Here is a 16,851-nt window from a genome sequence, read left to right as displayed (position 1 = left end):
GGCGCCCGGAATAGCCGCGAGCGCCCCGCCCCGCGGCTCCCCCCACGCCGCACACCCGGTTACATAACCCGCCTCCTGCGGCCAGAGCCGGGGAGCTGGTTCTCAGGTGAGGGAACCGAGGCCTCGCTCACACCTCCCGAGGCAGCGCACCCGGGGCTAGGTTATAAATAAACTTACCCGGGGCTTCCCCAGGAAGAAGTGGAAAGAGCGAGGCTCAGAGAGGCTCGGTGGCGGCCCACAGTCACACAGCAATTCGTCTGCTCGCGAAGACGGGGCCTGGCCTTTGAGTCTGCGGGCGCCTTGCCTGCATTGCTTGGCCTTCATGCCACACCAAGGACAAGAAACCTAGGTAGCAGGGCACCCAGCTTCCACACGAGAAGGCAGCTGATAGAGAAAAAGGACTTCCTGGGAGGGTGAGATTCCTTTTGAAGAGGGCACTTCCCGAGGAGCGGGTGCAGGCCGCGGCGAAGCCCAGGTGCTGGATTCACTGATCTGGCTGCTCCCATTACCACGGTGTGGCCTAGGGCAGTCGCTTGACCTCTCGGAGCCTCAGCTTCCTCAACTATAAAACGAAGATGATGTGGTCCGATTATCCACCCTTTCTGGTTGTCAGGACAATAACAGCTGCAGAGGTGCCTTGTACACAGTAGACTCTCAGAGCTGGTTGTCCTCCCTGCTTTCCCCAGCCCACAGGAGTGCTTAATGCACTCAGAGGCCCACTGCCGTGGCCAGGAAGCCCTGGGAGGCCCACCCTCGCCTGACCAGTGTCTCCAGGCCCAGGCTTCCACGGTAAGAACCTTCCTGGGGGTGCAGGCACTTGGAAGGTTCCACTCTCCCATGTGACTGGAGCCCTCTTTGGAAATGGGAGAACCATCCTGTCCTGAGCAAATCCTTCTCCCCCAGCAGCTGCCCACTCAGGAGTGGCTGGTCAGAAAGGCCAGGCAGGCCAAGGTTGGAGCAATGGGGTTGGGGCTGGCTGGGTGGGGTTGGGGGTTACCATCGCGGCTCCTGTACCCCCATACAGACATGGCCATTGAGGAACACTCGTTAGGGAGGATCCAGTCATGTGCCCTGCCGTGCCAGCCACTAGCCCTGCTCCTTTTTGGAGCCACCTTAAATTATGAGCATGCTATACAATCCCCAGCACCAGGCCAGGCCCCACGCAGCAAAGAATCTCTTCTGTGCTCAAAATTCTCCAAAAGAGGCCCCACACCTCCACTCAGCCCTCATTCCAGGGGCTGCATTCCTCTCTCCACCCCACTGCCCACCCCCAGAAATCCTTTGCTGGACCGATCCTAATAAACTCTCAGCGCAACTCAGAATTCCGTTTCTCTCTTCATAATGATCCCAAGAACCTCTGGTTTGTCTCAAAATCACCTCCCAATAACCTGTACATTTCTCTCCCAGGTTCAAGTATTAGGTCAATTTACAGATAAACTGAGGCTTCAAAAATGACAAGGTGTCACATAGGGGAAAGGGTGGGGCTTTTCCTCACTCACCCGTGCCCTCCTCTTCCACCCAGCAGCTCCTTTCAGTGGGCTTCTTAGAGAAGCAGCTACCCCACCCCCTCTTTTCCTTTCTTATTCCAGAAGTCTAACTTTTGAAATACATTTTAAAATATTTGCCTGTGTGGGAGAAATACATTTATTTAGACAGGAAGGGAAAAAAAGGGCTCAGTTACCAGTTTTTCCATGAAGGCTTCCAGCCCACAGAGGTCTCTCCTTTCCATAAATACTTTTAGCATAACTTGTCTTGATTATATATTCTCCTATTTATAATCAAATAAAACATATTCTAAAATGTAGAATGCCAGATCACGCACGCTTTGGGTGGCATGTGGAGGCGGTGTGAGATGGTGGAAGAAGCAGTCTCTAGAGGCCTGGGATTGACACTGGTCAGAGGGCTGAATAGCTATGGAGGTGCCTTGTACACAGCAGACACTCAGAGTTAGTTCTCCTCCCTGCTGTGCCCCAGGAGTCGGATTCCCCTAATCCACAAGTGACTCTGTCTCTTACCAGCTGTGTGACTTTAGGGAAGTTAACTTGCCCTTTCTGATCAGGAAGGCCAGGCAGGCCAACGTTGGAGCAGTGGGGTTGGGGTTTCAGTTTCCTCGCCTCAAACACAAAGATGATCAGAAACCTATCTCAGAGAGTTGCCATGAGAGTCCCTCTTTGATAGCAGACATAAAGCATGAAGGGGAGTCTGGCACAATGTGGCAGATCTGCCATTTCCATATAGGAGGACTCGGAGGACAGCCAGGGCTGGGACCTTGTCTTGAAGCTGTGTATCCAAGGTGCTTACCATAGCTTTGCCCAGCTGATAAGTTTAATGGGAATACTGGGGGCCTTGGGGGCTGCACAGATAGGAGCAATGTTGCCTCTTAGTCATTACAAAGGTCCGGTACATGTCAGCCCCGTTGCTGTCTCTCTGATCCAGGTCACTCGGCTAGTGAGTGGCCCAGCCAGAACCACAGTCCTGGTCTTCCGACTCCCAGGCCAGTGCTCTTTCTACTCACCCTCGCATTCCTTCATCTCTGACTCCTCCTTTCTACAGGAACGGCTTCACAGCCCCTACTGCAGAGAGGAAAGCTGAGGAGAGAGAAGGTGAACAAGGCATGGCCCAGGGAGTAGGAGCAGAGGGCAGACAGGCACCGTGGCCAGGGCCACCCCACACTGCGGGAGGTTCCTGGAGCACAGACTCCTCCACAGAAAGCTGGCTCCTAGTCTGGTGGGAGGCAGGACACAAGACTAGGTGTGAAAACATTGCCAGGAGAACTAAGAAGTGGCCTCCAAGAAGCCTTGAGCTGGCATTGGGGTGCAATCTAGAGGACTAGCCTGAGAGGCCTCCCTGGAGGAAGAGAATGTAGGGCCCAGTGTGAAAGTGACAGGACAGGCAGGGGACAGAGGAAAGGCACTCCATGGAGGAGAGAAGCTGCCCCCAAAGCTTAGGTATGTGGCAGGGCAGGGCTGAGATCCTGAGGGTGGAAAGCAGCGGGCCAAGGTGAACCACAGGACCCAGGACCATGGGCTAGACTCAGTGGCCCTCTCCGGGTGCCCTCCATCTCACGGCACCTGAAACTCCACCCTGCCTCGGAGACACCCTTCCACTCCACCTCCATCCTGGCCCTTTGGAGGTAAGGTGGCTGTCAAAGGATGTCAGGGGGGTTCCCGAGGGCATTTGGGCCGAGAAGGGGCTCCCCTGCTCAGGCCCTGGCCCTGAATAAGGAGAGGGGCTGTGGAAGGGATTCCCTTGATGTTTCCCCCCTCATCTTGAGGATTAACAACTACCTGGCCAGGGTCCCCCCCCACCTCTCTCCCCAGGCTTAAGAGCAATTCAAGGGCCAAAAAAATAGGGTCTTCCTGGGGCTGTCCAGAGACACCGCCCAGATGGGGTTACACTCTCCAAACTGCGGAAGGACGAGGAGCCGCACTCGGTGCCTTCGAGGCGCCTCCACGTTTGCTCCCCTGAGTCGCCACTTGCCCTCCCGAGTCGCCACGGAAGGCGTCAGGGCCCCAGGAGAAAGTGGCCAAGGTCACCAGACCGGAAGTGGCGGAACTGGAATGAATGCGAGATTTCCCCGACATCCAGGCCAGGGCTCTTAAAAATCCTCTGCAATGGTATTCGTGAAATGACAAAATCAAACATGCTCGTGGTAAACACACGCGAGCGTTCCAGGCCTGCGTGATTTACGAAGGGAGAGGCCCGTCACCGCACGCCCAAAGGAGAGCAGGTTTGCTCATCCTCCGGCGCCGGCTTCCAGATTTCTCTCCGCGTCGCCGGGGATGGGATCTGGCCCAGCGGGTCCTCCCAGAGGGGCCCGCGGCCGGAACGCCGGGCCGGAAGGAGCAGGGCCGAGCCCCCGCCGCGCTCTCAGGGGCGGCCTCGCTGCGCCGCGCCAGGGCCGGCTGGGCGGGGTGCGGCCGGGGAAGCCGCTACGTCACTAGCCAGTCCGGAGGGAGCCGCCGCGGGTCCAGCCAGGATTCCATTACCTCACCCGGCGGCGCGGAGCGGCGGCTCGGTCAACACCCCTGCACACCATTGGCTATCGTGCCGCCCCTCCGACCAATAGCACGGGCGCATGCAAATGAGCCAGGGAGCCGAAGCTTCCTTCGGTCCTGGGTAGGCATACAGACGTCATTGGGAGGAGCGGGGGAAATGAGTTAAGAGGGGTCCTGAAATCTGTAGGGTGCTGATTGGGGGGCTTGTTATCCCAAATCTGTTCCACTTGTCCTGAGAAAAATGGAGTGTAATTAAGGGTGAGCGCTCTTAATTCTTGAGCTGTCTTTCCAGATACACCTCGCTGCTTGTAGAGTCAGTGAACTTAAGAAACGGTGCACAAACTATTTAGGTCAACTTGGAAAGCAGGGGAAGGAAGAAATAAGAAATAAAGAGGTACGGAAAGCTGGAACATACTTCGGAGAGACACCTAGGCCAACCCTCTTACTGGAAACACAGCACAGAACAAAACAGACAGTTCCTGCCCCCCGGCTCACAGCCAAGGAGGAGAGATCAATGTTCAACAATCTTGCACATAAGTAGTAAGTGCCATGGTGTTAGTGTTCTCCAGAGAAACAGAACCAATAGGATGGGTATACAGAGATGTAGAAAAGATTCATTATGAGGCATTGGCTCCCATGATTATGGATGCTGAGAAGTCACACGATCTGCCCTCCGCAAACTGGAGTGGTTCCAGTCCGCGACTGAAGTTGCAAGAATCAGAGCATGGATGTCTGCGGGAGGGAAAATATGATGTCTCAGCTCAAAGAAGAGCACATTCGCCCTTCCTCTGCCTTTTTGTTCTATTCAGGTCCTTTGCAGATTAAATGATGCCTGCCCATAGCGGAGAGGGCGATCTTCTTCCACTGATTCAAATGCTAATCTCTTCTAGAAACAGCTTCACAGAGACACCTAGAAATAACATTTAGCCGGGCGCGGTGGCTCAAGCCTGTAATCCCAGCACTTTGGGAGGCCGAGGCGGGTGGATCACAAGGTCGAGAGTTCGAGACCGTCCTGGTCGACATGGTGAAACCCCGTCTCTACTAAAAATACAAAAAATCAGCTGGGCATGGTGACGTGTGCCTGTAATCCCAGCTACTCAGGAGGCTGAGGCAGGAGAATTGCCTAAACCCAGGAGGCGGAGGTTGCGGTGAGCCGAGATCGCGCCATTGCACTCCAGCCTGGGTAACAAGAGCGAAACTCCGTCTCAAAAAAAAAAAAAAAAAAAAAAAAAAAAGAAAAAGAAAAAAGAAATAACATTTTACCAGCTATTTGAGCTCCCCTTACCCCAGTCAAGTTGACCCTTAAAATTAACCATCACAACCATAAAGAGAAAAAGAAATGCAGAACGTCAGTGAGATATTTAACAGGTAGCTCTAATTTCGGCAAGGGATGGAGGAGAACTTACGGGCGTGGCCCAGTGCAGTGGCTCATGCTTGTAATCCCAGCACTTTGGGAGGCCGAGGCAGATGGGTCACTTGAGGTCAGGAGTTTGAGACTGGCCTGGCCAACACAGTGAAACCCCATCTCTACTAAAAATACAAAAATTAACTGGGCATAGTGGCGCATGCCTGTAATCCCAGCTACTGGGGAGGTTGAGGCAGGAGAATTGCTTGAACCTGGGAGGCAGAGGTTGCAGAGAGCCGAGATCATGCCACTGCACTCCAACCTGGATGACAGAGCTAGACTCTGTCTCAAAAAGAAAAAGAAAAGAATTATAGGCGTTAGCCACCACGCCTGATAGGAAGTAGTTTTTAAACTGAGGGGAGGCTGAGCACTACTGGAGGCTCATGGCTGTAATCTCAGCACTTTGAGAGGCCGAGATGGGAGGATCGTTTGAGCTCAGGAGTTTGAGACCAGCCTGGGCAACATAGACTTTGTCTCTACTACTACTAGTACTACTACAGCAACAACTACTACTAGCCTGCTTGGTGTAACAGGCCTGTGGTCTCAGCTACTCCAGGGCTAAGGCGAGAAAATCACTTGAGCCCAGGAGGCTGAGGCTGAGATAGCACCACTGCATTTTAGCCTTGGCGACAGACTGAGACCCCGTCTCAAAATAAATAAACTGAGGGGAATTTGTTGGTGGAGGGTTGGGGGAAAGGGACGAGTTGCAGGGAGAGGAAATAGTAGATGGGAAGTACCAGCTCCTGAGGGCAGCAGAGGAAGGCAAGTGGCTGGAGCCCAGCGACTAAGGGGACAGAGCTGGGGATGCGGCGAGAGGAGCGCTCAGCCCTGTCTACAGACCCCTGTGCTGGGCTCTGTCTGATGACTTCTTTCCTTTGTCTCTTCTTTCAGCAGCCATCTAAGGTGGGCACTATTTTAGCATTGAGGAAACTGAGGCTCTAAAAGGTTAAGTAGGCTGGGCATGGGGGCTCACGCCTGTAATCCTGGCACTTTGGGAGGCCAAGGCAGGTGGATCACATGAGGTCAGGAGTTCAAAACCAGCCTGGCCAACATGGTGAAACCCTGTTTCTACTAAAAATACAAAAATTAGCTGGGCCTGGTGGCCCATGCCTGTAATCCCAGCTACTTGGGAGGCTGAGGCAGGAAAATCACTTGAACCCGAGAAGTGGAGGTTGCAGTGAGCCAATATTGCACCACTGCGCTCCAACCTGGGCAGCAGAGCAAGACTCTGACTTAAAAAATAAAAGATTAAGTGTCCAGTGTCACACAGCTGAGAAGTAGTAGAGAGCATGGATTTGCATTCAGACCAGTGTGGCCTCATAGTCCTTACACTGAGCCGCTCTATTATGGCCTCCCAGAGAAGAAGTTGAGCTTCCCAGAGGTGAAGGGATTTGCCCTTCATTTCGTGACTTGCTGCAGGGCTGGGACCCCTGCCTCAGAGAGGTCTGCAGATACTGTGAAGGGAGACAGGGCCCAGGAAAGGGAAGAGAAACAGGGAGGGTGGAGAAAAGAAGAGCCCTTCTTGCCCAAGCTGGAACTTAGAGTTTGCTGGGGTAGAAAGACACACAAGTTTGTAAGTGTCCACCTCCGGGGGTGTGCTGCTGGCCAGCAGCCGCCGCCCTGGAAGCTGTGGGAGGGCTGGTGGCTGGGGCAGCCCAGATTAGCTGGGTTTTGTGTGCTGTGCCTGTTGCTAAGAAACGCTGCTCCTGCTCTCACCAGTGGAGCCAGCTCTGATTACCTGTGACAACCCTCAAGGGAGAGTGTCTGGAGAAGACACGAGGCAGGCAGGAGGGCACTGGAGGAAGCCAAGCCCTTCCCCAACAGATTTACCTGGCAGAGGGGTGGGTGTTCCTTAGCTCTCTGGTGTACTGTTGTTTTGGGTTTTTTGGTGGTTGTTTGTTTTGAGACAGGGTCTCATCCTGTTGCCCAGGCTTGAAGGCAGTGATGCAATCTTAGCTCATTGCAGCCTCAGCCTCCCTGACTCAAGTGATCCTCCCACCTTTGCCTCCCAAGTAGCTGGGACTACAGGCGTGTGCCACCATGCCTGGCTAATTTTTGTATGTTTTGTCGAGACAGAGTTTCACTATGTTGCCCAGGCTGATCTCAAACTCCTGAACTCAAGTGATCCACCTGCCTGGGCCTCCCCAAATGTTGGATTACAGGCATGAACCACTGCACCAGCCCTCTCTGCTGTACATTAGGAGCCTGTTTTCCCTGTGCCTTGCCCATGGGCTCAGAACTCCAGGACCCACAGACACACAAGGAGGGTGCAAAGGCATGGGCAGTAGTATCTGGGCACAGGCAGGGTCTTCAGGGAATGCTGATGCAGGAGTTTGGAGGAAGTTCCGCCCCCACATCTGAGCACTAAGGAGAGAGGTGGAGTGTGTGCGCATGTGTGCGCCCCTCCCTTCGTTGGACAGGCCACCTGTGGTCGGGCAGGTGCGGCAACTCACTCACTTTCTGCTGCTCTTTTAGAAAATGTCCCACACTTCAGCTGGGGGCTTCGCCCCATCAGTGAGTCCTGGAATCACAGAGAACACAGGTCCTAGCTCCTTGGGAGTGCCTGTTGTGCCTATTCCACTAAAGGATTCCGGGAATCATAAAGGAATACTTTCACTTAAAGCAGGCGTCTCCAAACTATGGCCCGCGGGCCACATGCGGCCCCCTGAGGCCATTTATCTGGCCCCCACCGCACTTCAGGAAGGGGCCCAGGAAGAAAAAAGCTGGGGGTGGGGGCAGGGGCAGAGAGTGGAAACTGAGGGTTCTGGGTGAGAGAGGCAAGCATAGAGAGGGCAGACTTTGGCCAGAGCCTAAAACCAGGGCCAACAAGCAGACAGGCGACTGGCTGAGACTGTCTGAGCCATGCCTGCAGCAAAGGCCTGTGGGGAGACCTTGAAGGCCAACCCAAGACCTTGGGAGCAGGTCAGTGAGAGGAGCACAGTATGTGGCGGCCCTCCAACGGTCTGAGGGACAGTGAACTGGCTCCCTGTGTAAAAAGTTTGGGGACGCCTGACTTAAAGCATTAATATTTTTAGGGAGAAGTTGCTTTTTTGTTCTTCTTGTTGTTTGTTTTTGACAGAGTCTCACTCTGTCACCAGGCTGGAGTGCAGTGGTGCGATCTCAGCTCACTGCAACCTCTGCCTCCCGGGTTCAAGTGATTCTCCTGCCTCAGCCTTCCAAGTAGCTGGGATTACAGGTGCACACCCCCACGCCTGGCTAATTTTTGTATTTTTAGTAGAGACCGAATTTCACCATGTTGGCTAGGATGGTCTTGATCTCCTGACCTCATGATCCGTCTTCAGCCTCCCAAAGTGCTGGGATTACAGGCGTCGGGGGTTTTTTTGTTTGTTTTGTTTTCTGTTTTTTGTTTTTTTTTTGAGACGGAGTTTCGCTCTTGTTACCCAGGCTGGAGTGCAATGGCGCAATCTCTGCTCACCGCAACCTCTGCCTCCTGGGTTCAGGCAATTCTCTTGCCTCAGCCTCCTGAGTAGCTGGGATTACAGACACGTGCCACCATGCCCAGCTAATATTTTGTATTTTTAGTAGAGAGGGGGTTTCACCGTGTTGACCAGGATGGTCTCGATCTCCTGACCTCGTGATCCACCCGCCTCAGCCTCCCGAAGTGCTGGGATTACAGGCTTGAGCCACCGCGCCTGGCTGTTTTCTTTCTTAAGTAGATTTCTTAAAGGTACAGAATTGGCATGGCCATAGTCATTCATACTTCTCTTTTATTTATTTTTTGTTTGTTTGTTTGTTTGTTTGTTTGTTTGTTTGTTTTTGGAGACAGGGTCTCACTACACTCCCAGGCTGGAGTGTAGTGGCACAATCTTGGCTCACTGCAGCCTCAACCTCCTGAGCTCAAGTGATCCTCCCACCTCAGCTGACTCCCAAGTAGCTGGGACTAAAGGTATGTGCCACCACTCCTGGCTAAGTTTTGTATTTTTTTGTAGAGACAGGGTTTCATCATGTTGTCTAGGCTGGTCTCGAACTCCTGGACTCACGCGATCCTCCCACCTCAGCCTCTAAAAGTGCTGGAATTACAGGCATGAGCCACTGCACCTGATCAACGTAATCGTAATTCTTAACACATGATCATCCTATGCTGGGATAACACTGCCCTACACTCCGAGCCTAGCCAGGTGCTCTCAGGAGTAGGGATGTATGTGCTAGTCCCTGCAGGGGGGTGTGGCTCTGCCCTCCACAGTGGGCATCAGGATATGTGGGTGCCTCCCTGTGTCCGGGGCCACCAGTTCAGTGAGGGAGTGGGCTGTGAAACAGGAGGCATAGGGATGTGGTGGAGTGCAGCCTTGGAATGACACCTGCACCCCCAATTTCTCAGGCTCCTCTTCCTCTTTTCATTCCATTCATTCATTCTTTCTTTCTTTTTTTTTTTTTCCAAGATGGATTTTCACCCTTGTTGCCCAGGCTGGAGTGCAATGGTATCATCTCAACTCACCACAACCTCTATCTCCTGGGTTCAAGCAATTCTCCCGCCTCAGCCTCTCGAGTAGCTGGGATTATAGGCATGCGCCACCATGCCCGGTTAATTTTGTATTTTTAGTAGAGACAGGGTTTTTCCATGTTGGTTAGGCTGGTCCTGAACTCCTGACCTCAGGTGATCCACCTGCCTTGGCCTCCCAAACTGCTGGGATTACTGGTGTGAGCCACTGAGCCCAGCTATCCTCTTCCTCTTTTCTTGGGGGCCCTTAGCACAGGACCCAGAGCAGCAGAGCTCCCAGCCTTTCCAGTGCTGACTGTCTGCAGTGATCCAAGTGCTTGCTCTGAGCAAGGCCCTGGCTCCCAGCATCTGGAGGCTGCCAGCGGGCACAGCGTGTCTGGGAGCTGCCTTAGCTGCTCAGGCTTGGGAGAGGGACCATCCCACAGGCGCTCGAACCATAAATGTCCAGACACAGAATCACACTGGAGCCATCCTCAGCAGACCAGGCAGGGCTGCCTCCCAGGGAGAGCTGGGTAACCCGAGCTGCTGGCAGGCCTTCAGGTCACTTCAGGAGCACAGGGCGGTCAGCTGATGCTCCTGGGGACCATTCATCACGTCTCGCAGCCCAGCCGGTACAGCCACGGCTATTTCCAGGCCTGGGTATGCAGCAGCTTATATAACAGGCTGGAAGTTGGGGCTGGGCTGAGGGGCACTTGTGGCAGGGATGGGGCTGTGCCCACCTCCCACTGTAGGTCTTGCCCCTCAGCCCCTAGTCTCCCTGCGGAGATTTGTGGGGAGCCCACAGCTCTGGCTGCAATCCCTGTGGCCAGCCACTGTGCCCATCAACACACCCCTCACTTCCTGGCCTGGAAGATGCCTGGCCACCTTCCTTCCATGGTACTGAGGCCACCAAGCAGCCTCTCCCTCAACCCTATCAGCCCTGCCCAGCCTCTGCACTCTCACCCTCCCTCCACCCTCAGAGGAAGAGCAGGTGTGTCTGCTGCTGCCCCTCCGAGAGAACCTGTGCACATTCCGGAAGCCCCCTCCCAGCTCCTGTGGGCCTAGTTTGGTGGGTGGTTAAGCGGGGCTCAAATACATGTATTCCCAGTGTGGCGTTAGGTGGGCTTTGTACATCTGCTGAGACTCAGTTTCTCAGTAATTGGGAAATGGAACGATACCATCTCCCTTTTGGTGTGGCTGTGACCGTGGGGCTTTAAGAGCACATTCCAGGAGGCGGATTGTTCAGCCCTGTCTATCTGTGTGGCCTTGGGCCAGTTACTTAAGCTGTCCCAGCCTCAGTTTCCCTGTGTAGAACAGGACAGCAATATGACCTCCCTCTGAGTTGTTGTGAGGAGCCAGAGAGTTTTTATGCATAAAGCACTTAAAGAGTTCCTGGCATAAGGTCAGCACCATGTAAGTGTTGGCTATAATTAGACAATGTTTGGAGATCACTTTCCTCTGCCTTGGCTCCTAATAAGCTCTTGGTGAAAGGTAGTTGTTATTTTTAACTTCTTCCTTCTCCTTCACTGTCTTAGTTCCCTTTATAAATCCACCTTCACTTAGCCTTGCAACTCCCTTTAAGTAGCTTTGCTTCTCTCCTCTTTTGTTGTCAATCTGCTAAACTACCAATAAGGCGTGCATAAATTATATTTGTCCCATGTTTACATTCATACAACATTATTTCCCATGCACTCCTGTCCCGACCTCACAGCAAACCCGTGAGTGAGCGGTGCGGCTCATGTCATTGCCCTCATTTTGAGAGCCTGGAACAGGGTGTGATCTGTCCAGAAGCATCAGCTGCTCAGGGGTGTGCCCAAGCCACCAGTGAGGGTATTCCGACCTCGGGCACCAGAGCACACCAGATGATGCACCCAGGGCGTGCCAGCTCGGTGCTGCCAGGGCAGATTAGCGCAGGGGGCCCTCTTGCTTCCGATCCCAGCTGTGGGAGCGCCCACATTATGGGAGGAGAGGCCTGTGGGCTTTATAAATACCTCCCACCCCTGCAAGAGCCCCAGCGGTCCCCAAGTGCTGTGCGGTAGTGCCCTCTGCTGGAAACAGGCGGTACTGCCGCGTCTTATAAGGGAGGAGGTGGATCCCTTCACATTCACGCAAAAAGCTAACTAGGGCCGCCTACGTGCCAGGCCCTCTTCTAGGAACCACAGAGGGGGTAAGGAACCTTGGAAAGCCCCGACCTTTCATGGAGGTGCCATCTACGGGAGGGATACAGACAAAAACATATTTAAGAGAATGGCACATAACGGGAAGTGCAAGAAAAACAGAGCCGGGTGAGCGGCTTGGCGAACCATAGTGGGCGCTAGCGATACGGATCGGCCAGAGACGGCTTCTCCGAGGAGGCGACAGTGTTGCCAGGGACAGGAGCGAAGCGAGGCAGAGAGGCCCTTCCCCGGGGAAAGACCATGGAGACACAGGACGAACGAGAAGGTGCTGAGACAGGGATAGTCTGGGTATGGAGGCAAAACAATGAGGCCCATGTGGTTAAGGGTAGTGCCGAAAGAGGCCGGGCGCGGTGGCTCACACCTGTAATCCCAGTGCTTTGGCAGGCCAAGGTGGGTGGATCACCTGAGGTCAGGAGTTCGAGACCAGCCTGGCCAATATGGCGAAATCTCACCTCTACTAAAAACACAAACATTAGCCGGGCATGGTGGCAGGCGCCTGTAATCCCAGCTACTCTGGAGACTGAGGCACAAGAATTACTCGAACCTGGGAGGCGGAGGTTGCAGTGAGCCGAGGTGGCGCCATTGCACTTCAGCCTGGGCGACAGGGTGAGACTCTGTCTCTGGGGGGAAAAAAAAGCAGTGAGCAAAGTCCGAGAGGCGGAGGCCTTACCACGTACTGCATGAAGAAGGCAGAGCTCTGACAGGCTCAGGAAGCAAAAGCAGAGCTCTAATAAGCACGAACTGAGGTGTATGCGGAGCCTCACCACTGCCTGTGAAGTGGGTATTCCTGGCATCACCGCCATTTTGCAGAGGAGGAAACTGAGGCTGAGGAAAGTAGAGGTTGTGTGGTTTGCTCCAGGGTGGAAATATAAAGTCACAGAGCAAGGACCTAAATCCAGGTTTATCTGACTCTAGTTTGTTTTCTTTCTTCCTTTTTGTTTTTTTCTTTCTTTCTTGTGAAAGGGTCTCGCTCTGTCACCCAGGCTGGAGTGCCAGGGGCCAGTGGCACAATCACGGCTCACTGCAGCCTGGAGCTCCAGAATTGGAGCAAGCCTCCCATCTCAGCCTCTCGAGTAGCTGGGACTACAGACATGTGCCACGATACTCACATCATTTAATTTTTTTTTTTTTTTTTTTTGAGAGGAAGTCACTGTTGCCAAGGCTGGAGTGTAATGGCACAGTCTTGGCTCATTGCAACCTCGCCTCCCAGGTTCAAGCAATTCTCCTGCCTCAGCCTCCCGAGTAGCCACCGCACCCGGCTAATTTTTGTAATTTTAGTAGAGACATGGTTTCACCATGTTGGCCAGGCTGGCCTTGAACTCCTGACCTCGTGATCTGCCTGTCTCAGCCTTCCAAAGTGTTGGGATTACAGGCATGAGCCACCACGCCCGGCCTCTTAAATTATATTTATTTTTATATAAATATTTTTTTTCTTTTTTTTTTTTGAGACAGAGTTTCGCTCTTGTTACCCAGGCTGGAGTGCAATGGCGCGATCTCGGCTCACCGCAACCTCCGCCTCCTGGGTTCAGGCAATTCTCCTGCCTCAGCCTCCTGAGTAGCTGGGATTACAGGGACGTGCCACCATGCCCAGCTAATTTTTTTGTATTTTTAGTAGAGACGGGGTTTCACCATGTTGACCAGGTTGGTCTCGATCTCTCGACCTCATGATCCACCCGCCTCAGCCTCCCAAAGTGCTGGGATTACAGGCTTGAGCCACCGCGCCCGGCTTTTATATAAATATTTTTATAGAGACGAGGTCTTGCTATGTTGCTCAGGTTGGTCTTGAACTTCTGCTCAATACATCTTCAGGCCTTGGCTTCCCAAAGTGCTGGGATTACAGGTGAGCCACCCCTCCTGGCCGAATCCGGGCTTTTAACCGTAAGTTAAGCACTTGGAGAGAGAGAAAAACGGCAAGACACAACCGCAGGTAGAGAATGGCCACAATTGTATTAAAATACATATATGTATATTTATATCCAGTAAAAACGCTGAAGGCATTCCACTGTCTGGAGGTGACTTAATGCTCTTCTTCCATTGTGGAGCCGGGGCAGGGAGGATGGTCGCCACCCCCCGCAGAAGGCAGGAGAGACCGCCCTTAGCGCTGATAACAACCACTCCGCACACTCACAGGCTCCTTTGCGGTTACAAAGCGTCCTTCACTGCTGAGCTTTTGCTCCTCACCACGGCCATTTCACAGGGAAGGAAGCCGAGCCTCAGGGAGCCCGCGACTCCCCCTGAGATGGCCCGTGGCACGGCTGGGGCCGGGGCAGACCTCTACCTGTTCCGAGTCCTGCAGGCGCATGTCCAGGAGAAGGGAGAGCTGGCAGAGAGGTCCAGGAGGGTCTGGGAGCAGGGCCGGGGGCGGGTGACAAGGATGGCCGTTCCCGAGTCTGCCGGCAGCGGGCGCCACCTCCCCGCAAGTCGGCCGGGCCACGCGCCCTGCCGGGACCCGCAGCACCTAGTGGGGAGCGGCGCGGCGAGCTGGGGTTCGAGGCCATGGGGATGCGAGGGCGGCGGTCCGGCTGGGCCGGGGAAGGAGGAGAAGCCGCAGGGGAGGGTCTCGGCCGGGGCAGAAGGAGGAGCCGCTGAGGAGGTCGCCGGCGGCCCGGGGTCTGCGCGGGTGAGGGGTCGAGCGTGCGGGGGCGCCCGTGTCTGCGCTGGGAGCGCGAGCTGGAGGTGGGGCTGGGGCGGGGGCGGGGGCGGGCGAGCGCGAGGGGAAGGTCCCGGCGTGGCTGGCGGCAGTGCCCGACGGCGCCGGGACTTCCTGGGGCGGCGGGACTAGCTGCCTGGGGAGGCGGTTACTCACTCCGGCGCTGCCTCCTGCTTCCCTCCCAGATCGCAGCAAAGCACAACCCCGGGGCCCCCTCTGCGCTCCCACCCCACTCGCGGCGGCGGCACGCCGGGGACGGAGGGAGCTCCTGCAGCTCAGCCCGCAGCCTCGCTCGCGGCCCCGGGGCTGGCGAGGGTGGAGAGGGAGGACCGCGCGCGGCGGACTCCACCGGAGCGGCCCCGCCGGCCCCCAGCCGCTGCAGTCTAGCCCAGGCCTGGAAGGGCAGCCTGCAGCCTCTTGAGCAGCGCGTGGGGCTCCAGCCTCCAGCACCTCCCCCCGTCCCGTCTCTCCGAGCTGAGACCCCACTCTGGTCTAGACGGGAACCTGTGAAGAGCAGCCTCCAGCTGTGCGCCCCAACCCCGCTTCCTCTCCCCTCCCCTCGCCCCTGAACACTGGCGACACCCCATAGGGGCTGGACACCGTGTTGAGCCCTGCCCCCATCTCCCTCGGCCCCACTCATACCTCCCTCCAACCAAAGCGAGGACACAGATGTGTCTGCTGGGACCCCTGCCCTCTAACAGTTCCCAGTCTGTAGGCAGACGGCCACCATCCATACCAAAGCTTACACCAGGAAGCAGAAAGTGGTTTTGGGGCAGCGGGAGGCGCAGGTCCTTAGCTGCCCCCCCCCAACCCGAGAACACACAGCCTCAGGGGACCGAGTTCGGCCAGTATTTAGAGTCCCAAGGATCTGTGTGGGCGGGAGCTCAGAGGTCTCCAGAATCATCATTCAACATCCTTTCTATAAAGACTCACTGAGCACCTAGGGTGCTTTAAAAATGCCAACGTCCCAGCCCACCTTAGAATTCCTAGCTAGATCAGAATCTCAACAGGGCCAGGAGCGGTGGCTCATGCCTGTAATCCCAGCACTTTGGGAGGCCGAGTGGGGATTACTTGAGCCCGGGAGTTCGAGACCAGCCTGGCCAACATGGTGAAACCCCCGATACAACAAATACAAAAATTAGCCCGGCATGGTGGCGCATGCCTGTAGTGCCAGCTACTCTGAACGCTGCAGTGGGAGGATCACTTGAACCCAGGAGGTTGAGGCTGCGGTGAGCTTTGAATACACCACTGCACTCCAGGTTGGGCAACAGAGCAAGAGCCTGTTTTTGCTTTTTTTTTTTTTTTTTTTAGATGGGGTTTCACCATGATGGCCAGGCTGGTCTTGAACTCCTGACCTCAGGTGATCCACCCACCTCGGCCTCCCAAAGTGCTAGGATTACAGGCGTGAGCCACGGCACCCACCCAAGCCTGTTTTTTCTTTATGGGAGGGGAAGGGAAAAAAAGAATGGCAAGGGTAGGAGTGGGGCCCTATCTGCTGTTAATGTCCCCCAGCCTACTGGCTGTTGCAGCTGCCAACCACTGGTCTTGCCTTATTTGCCCAGAGAGAGTGGCTGGAACCAGGCCCTCAGAGTGAGATATGTGGGGCTCCAGAAGATGCTATGCGTGCTGGGACCTGGGTGGGCTGTCACTCTGGGGGTTGCTGAGTGGACCACACCAACTGTGAGTCACCAGAGGTATAAGTGACTCTGTAGGGGAGCAGTGAGGAAAGAGACCCAGAAACGGTATTTGCATTTTTACTTTTTGCATAAATTTGTGTGTTCTCCCCACAAAGGCCAAACTCCAGAATGGAAGGGTCACTGACGCTTAGGCAGCGTCCCTGACAGCAAACATTCGTGTGTCTTAGGCAAGCTGTTGGCCCCTGCTCCTGGGAGGTCCCCATATTGATTGCATGCAAGACCCATCTCTAAAAATAAAAATAAATTATAAATAAATAATAAAAGCACTCTTGCATCTTGCAGTTGAAAAGCATGTTTCCTTCCCACTGTCAACCCCAGTGCATGAGCTTTCAGACCACACAGGGTCTGTGTAGAGAAGGTATGTTGGTTGGAGTCGTTTGTCCTTAGATGTTCTGACCTCAACTGTTCATTCATTTGTTCAGACCTACCTGTTTCAATCAGTGCTGGGGTTGGGTGGGTGGGATTCAGTCCCTTGGGAGCCCGCAG

At 54.7% G+C, this 16,851-nt stretch overlaps 1 protein-coding gene across 1 annotated transcript; it reads left to right on the top strand.

Annotated features, from left to right (window-relative positions):
• The first annotated feature begins 14,353 nt into the window (after positions 1-14,353).
• LOC141584995 (uncharacterized) lies at positions 14,354-16,648 on the top strand. Its single transcript, XM_074401960.1, has 2 exons — positions 14,354-14,638; positions 14,854-16,648. The coding sequence occupies exons 1-2, from the start codon at positions 14,393-14,395 to the stop codon at positions 15,235-15,237; spliced, it is 630 nt and encodes a 209-aa protein (XP_074258061.1). The 5' UTR covers positions 14,354-14,392; the 3' UTR covers positions 15,238-16,648.
• The last annotated feature ends 203 nt before the right edge of the window (positions 16,649-16,851 follow it).

This window comes from Saimiri boliviensis, chromosome 7 (genome assembly GCF_048565385.1).
Source record: "Saimiri boliviensis isolate mSaiBol1 chromosome 7, mSaiBol1.pri, whole genome shotgun sequence".
NCBI classification, from domain to species: domain Eukaryota; kingdom Metazoa; phylum Chordata; class Mammalia; order Primates; family Cebidae; genus Saimiri; species Saimiri boliviensis.
This window is presented reverse-complemented; position numbering and strand designations above follow the sequence as displayed.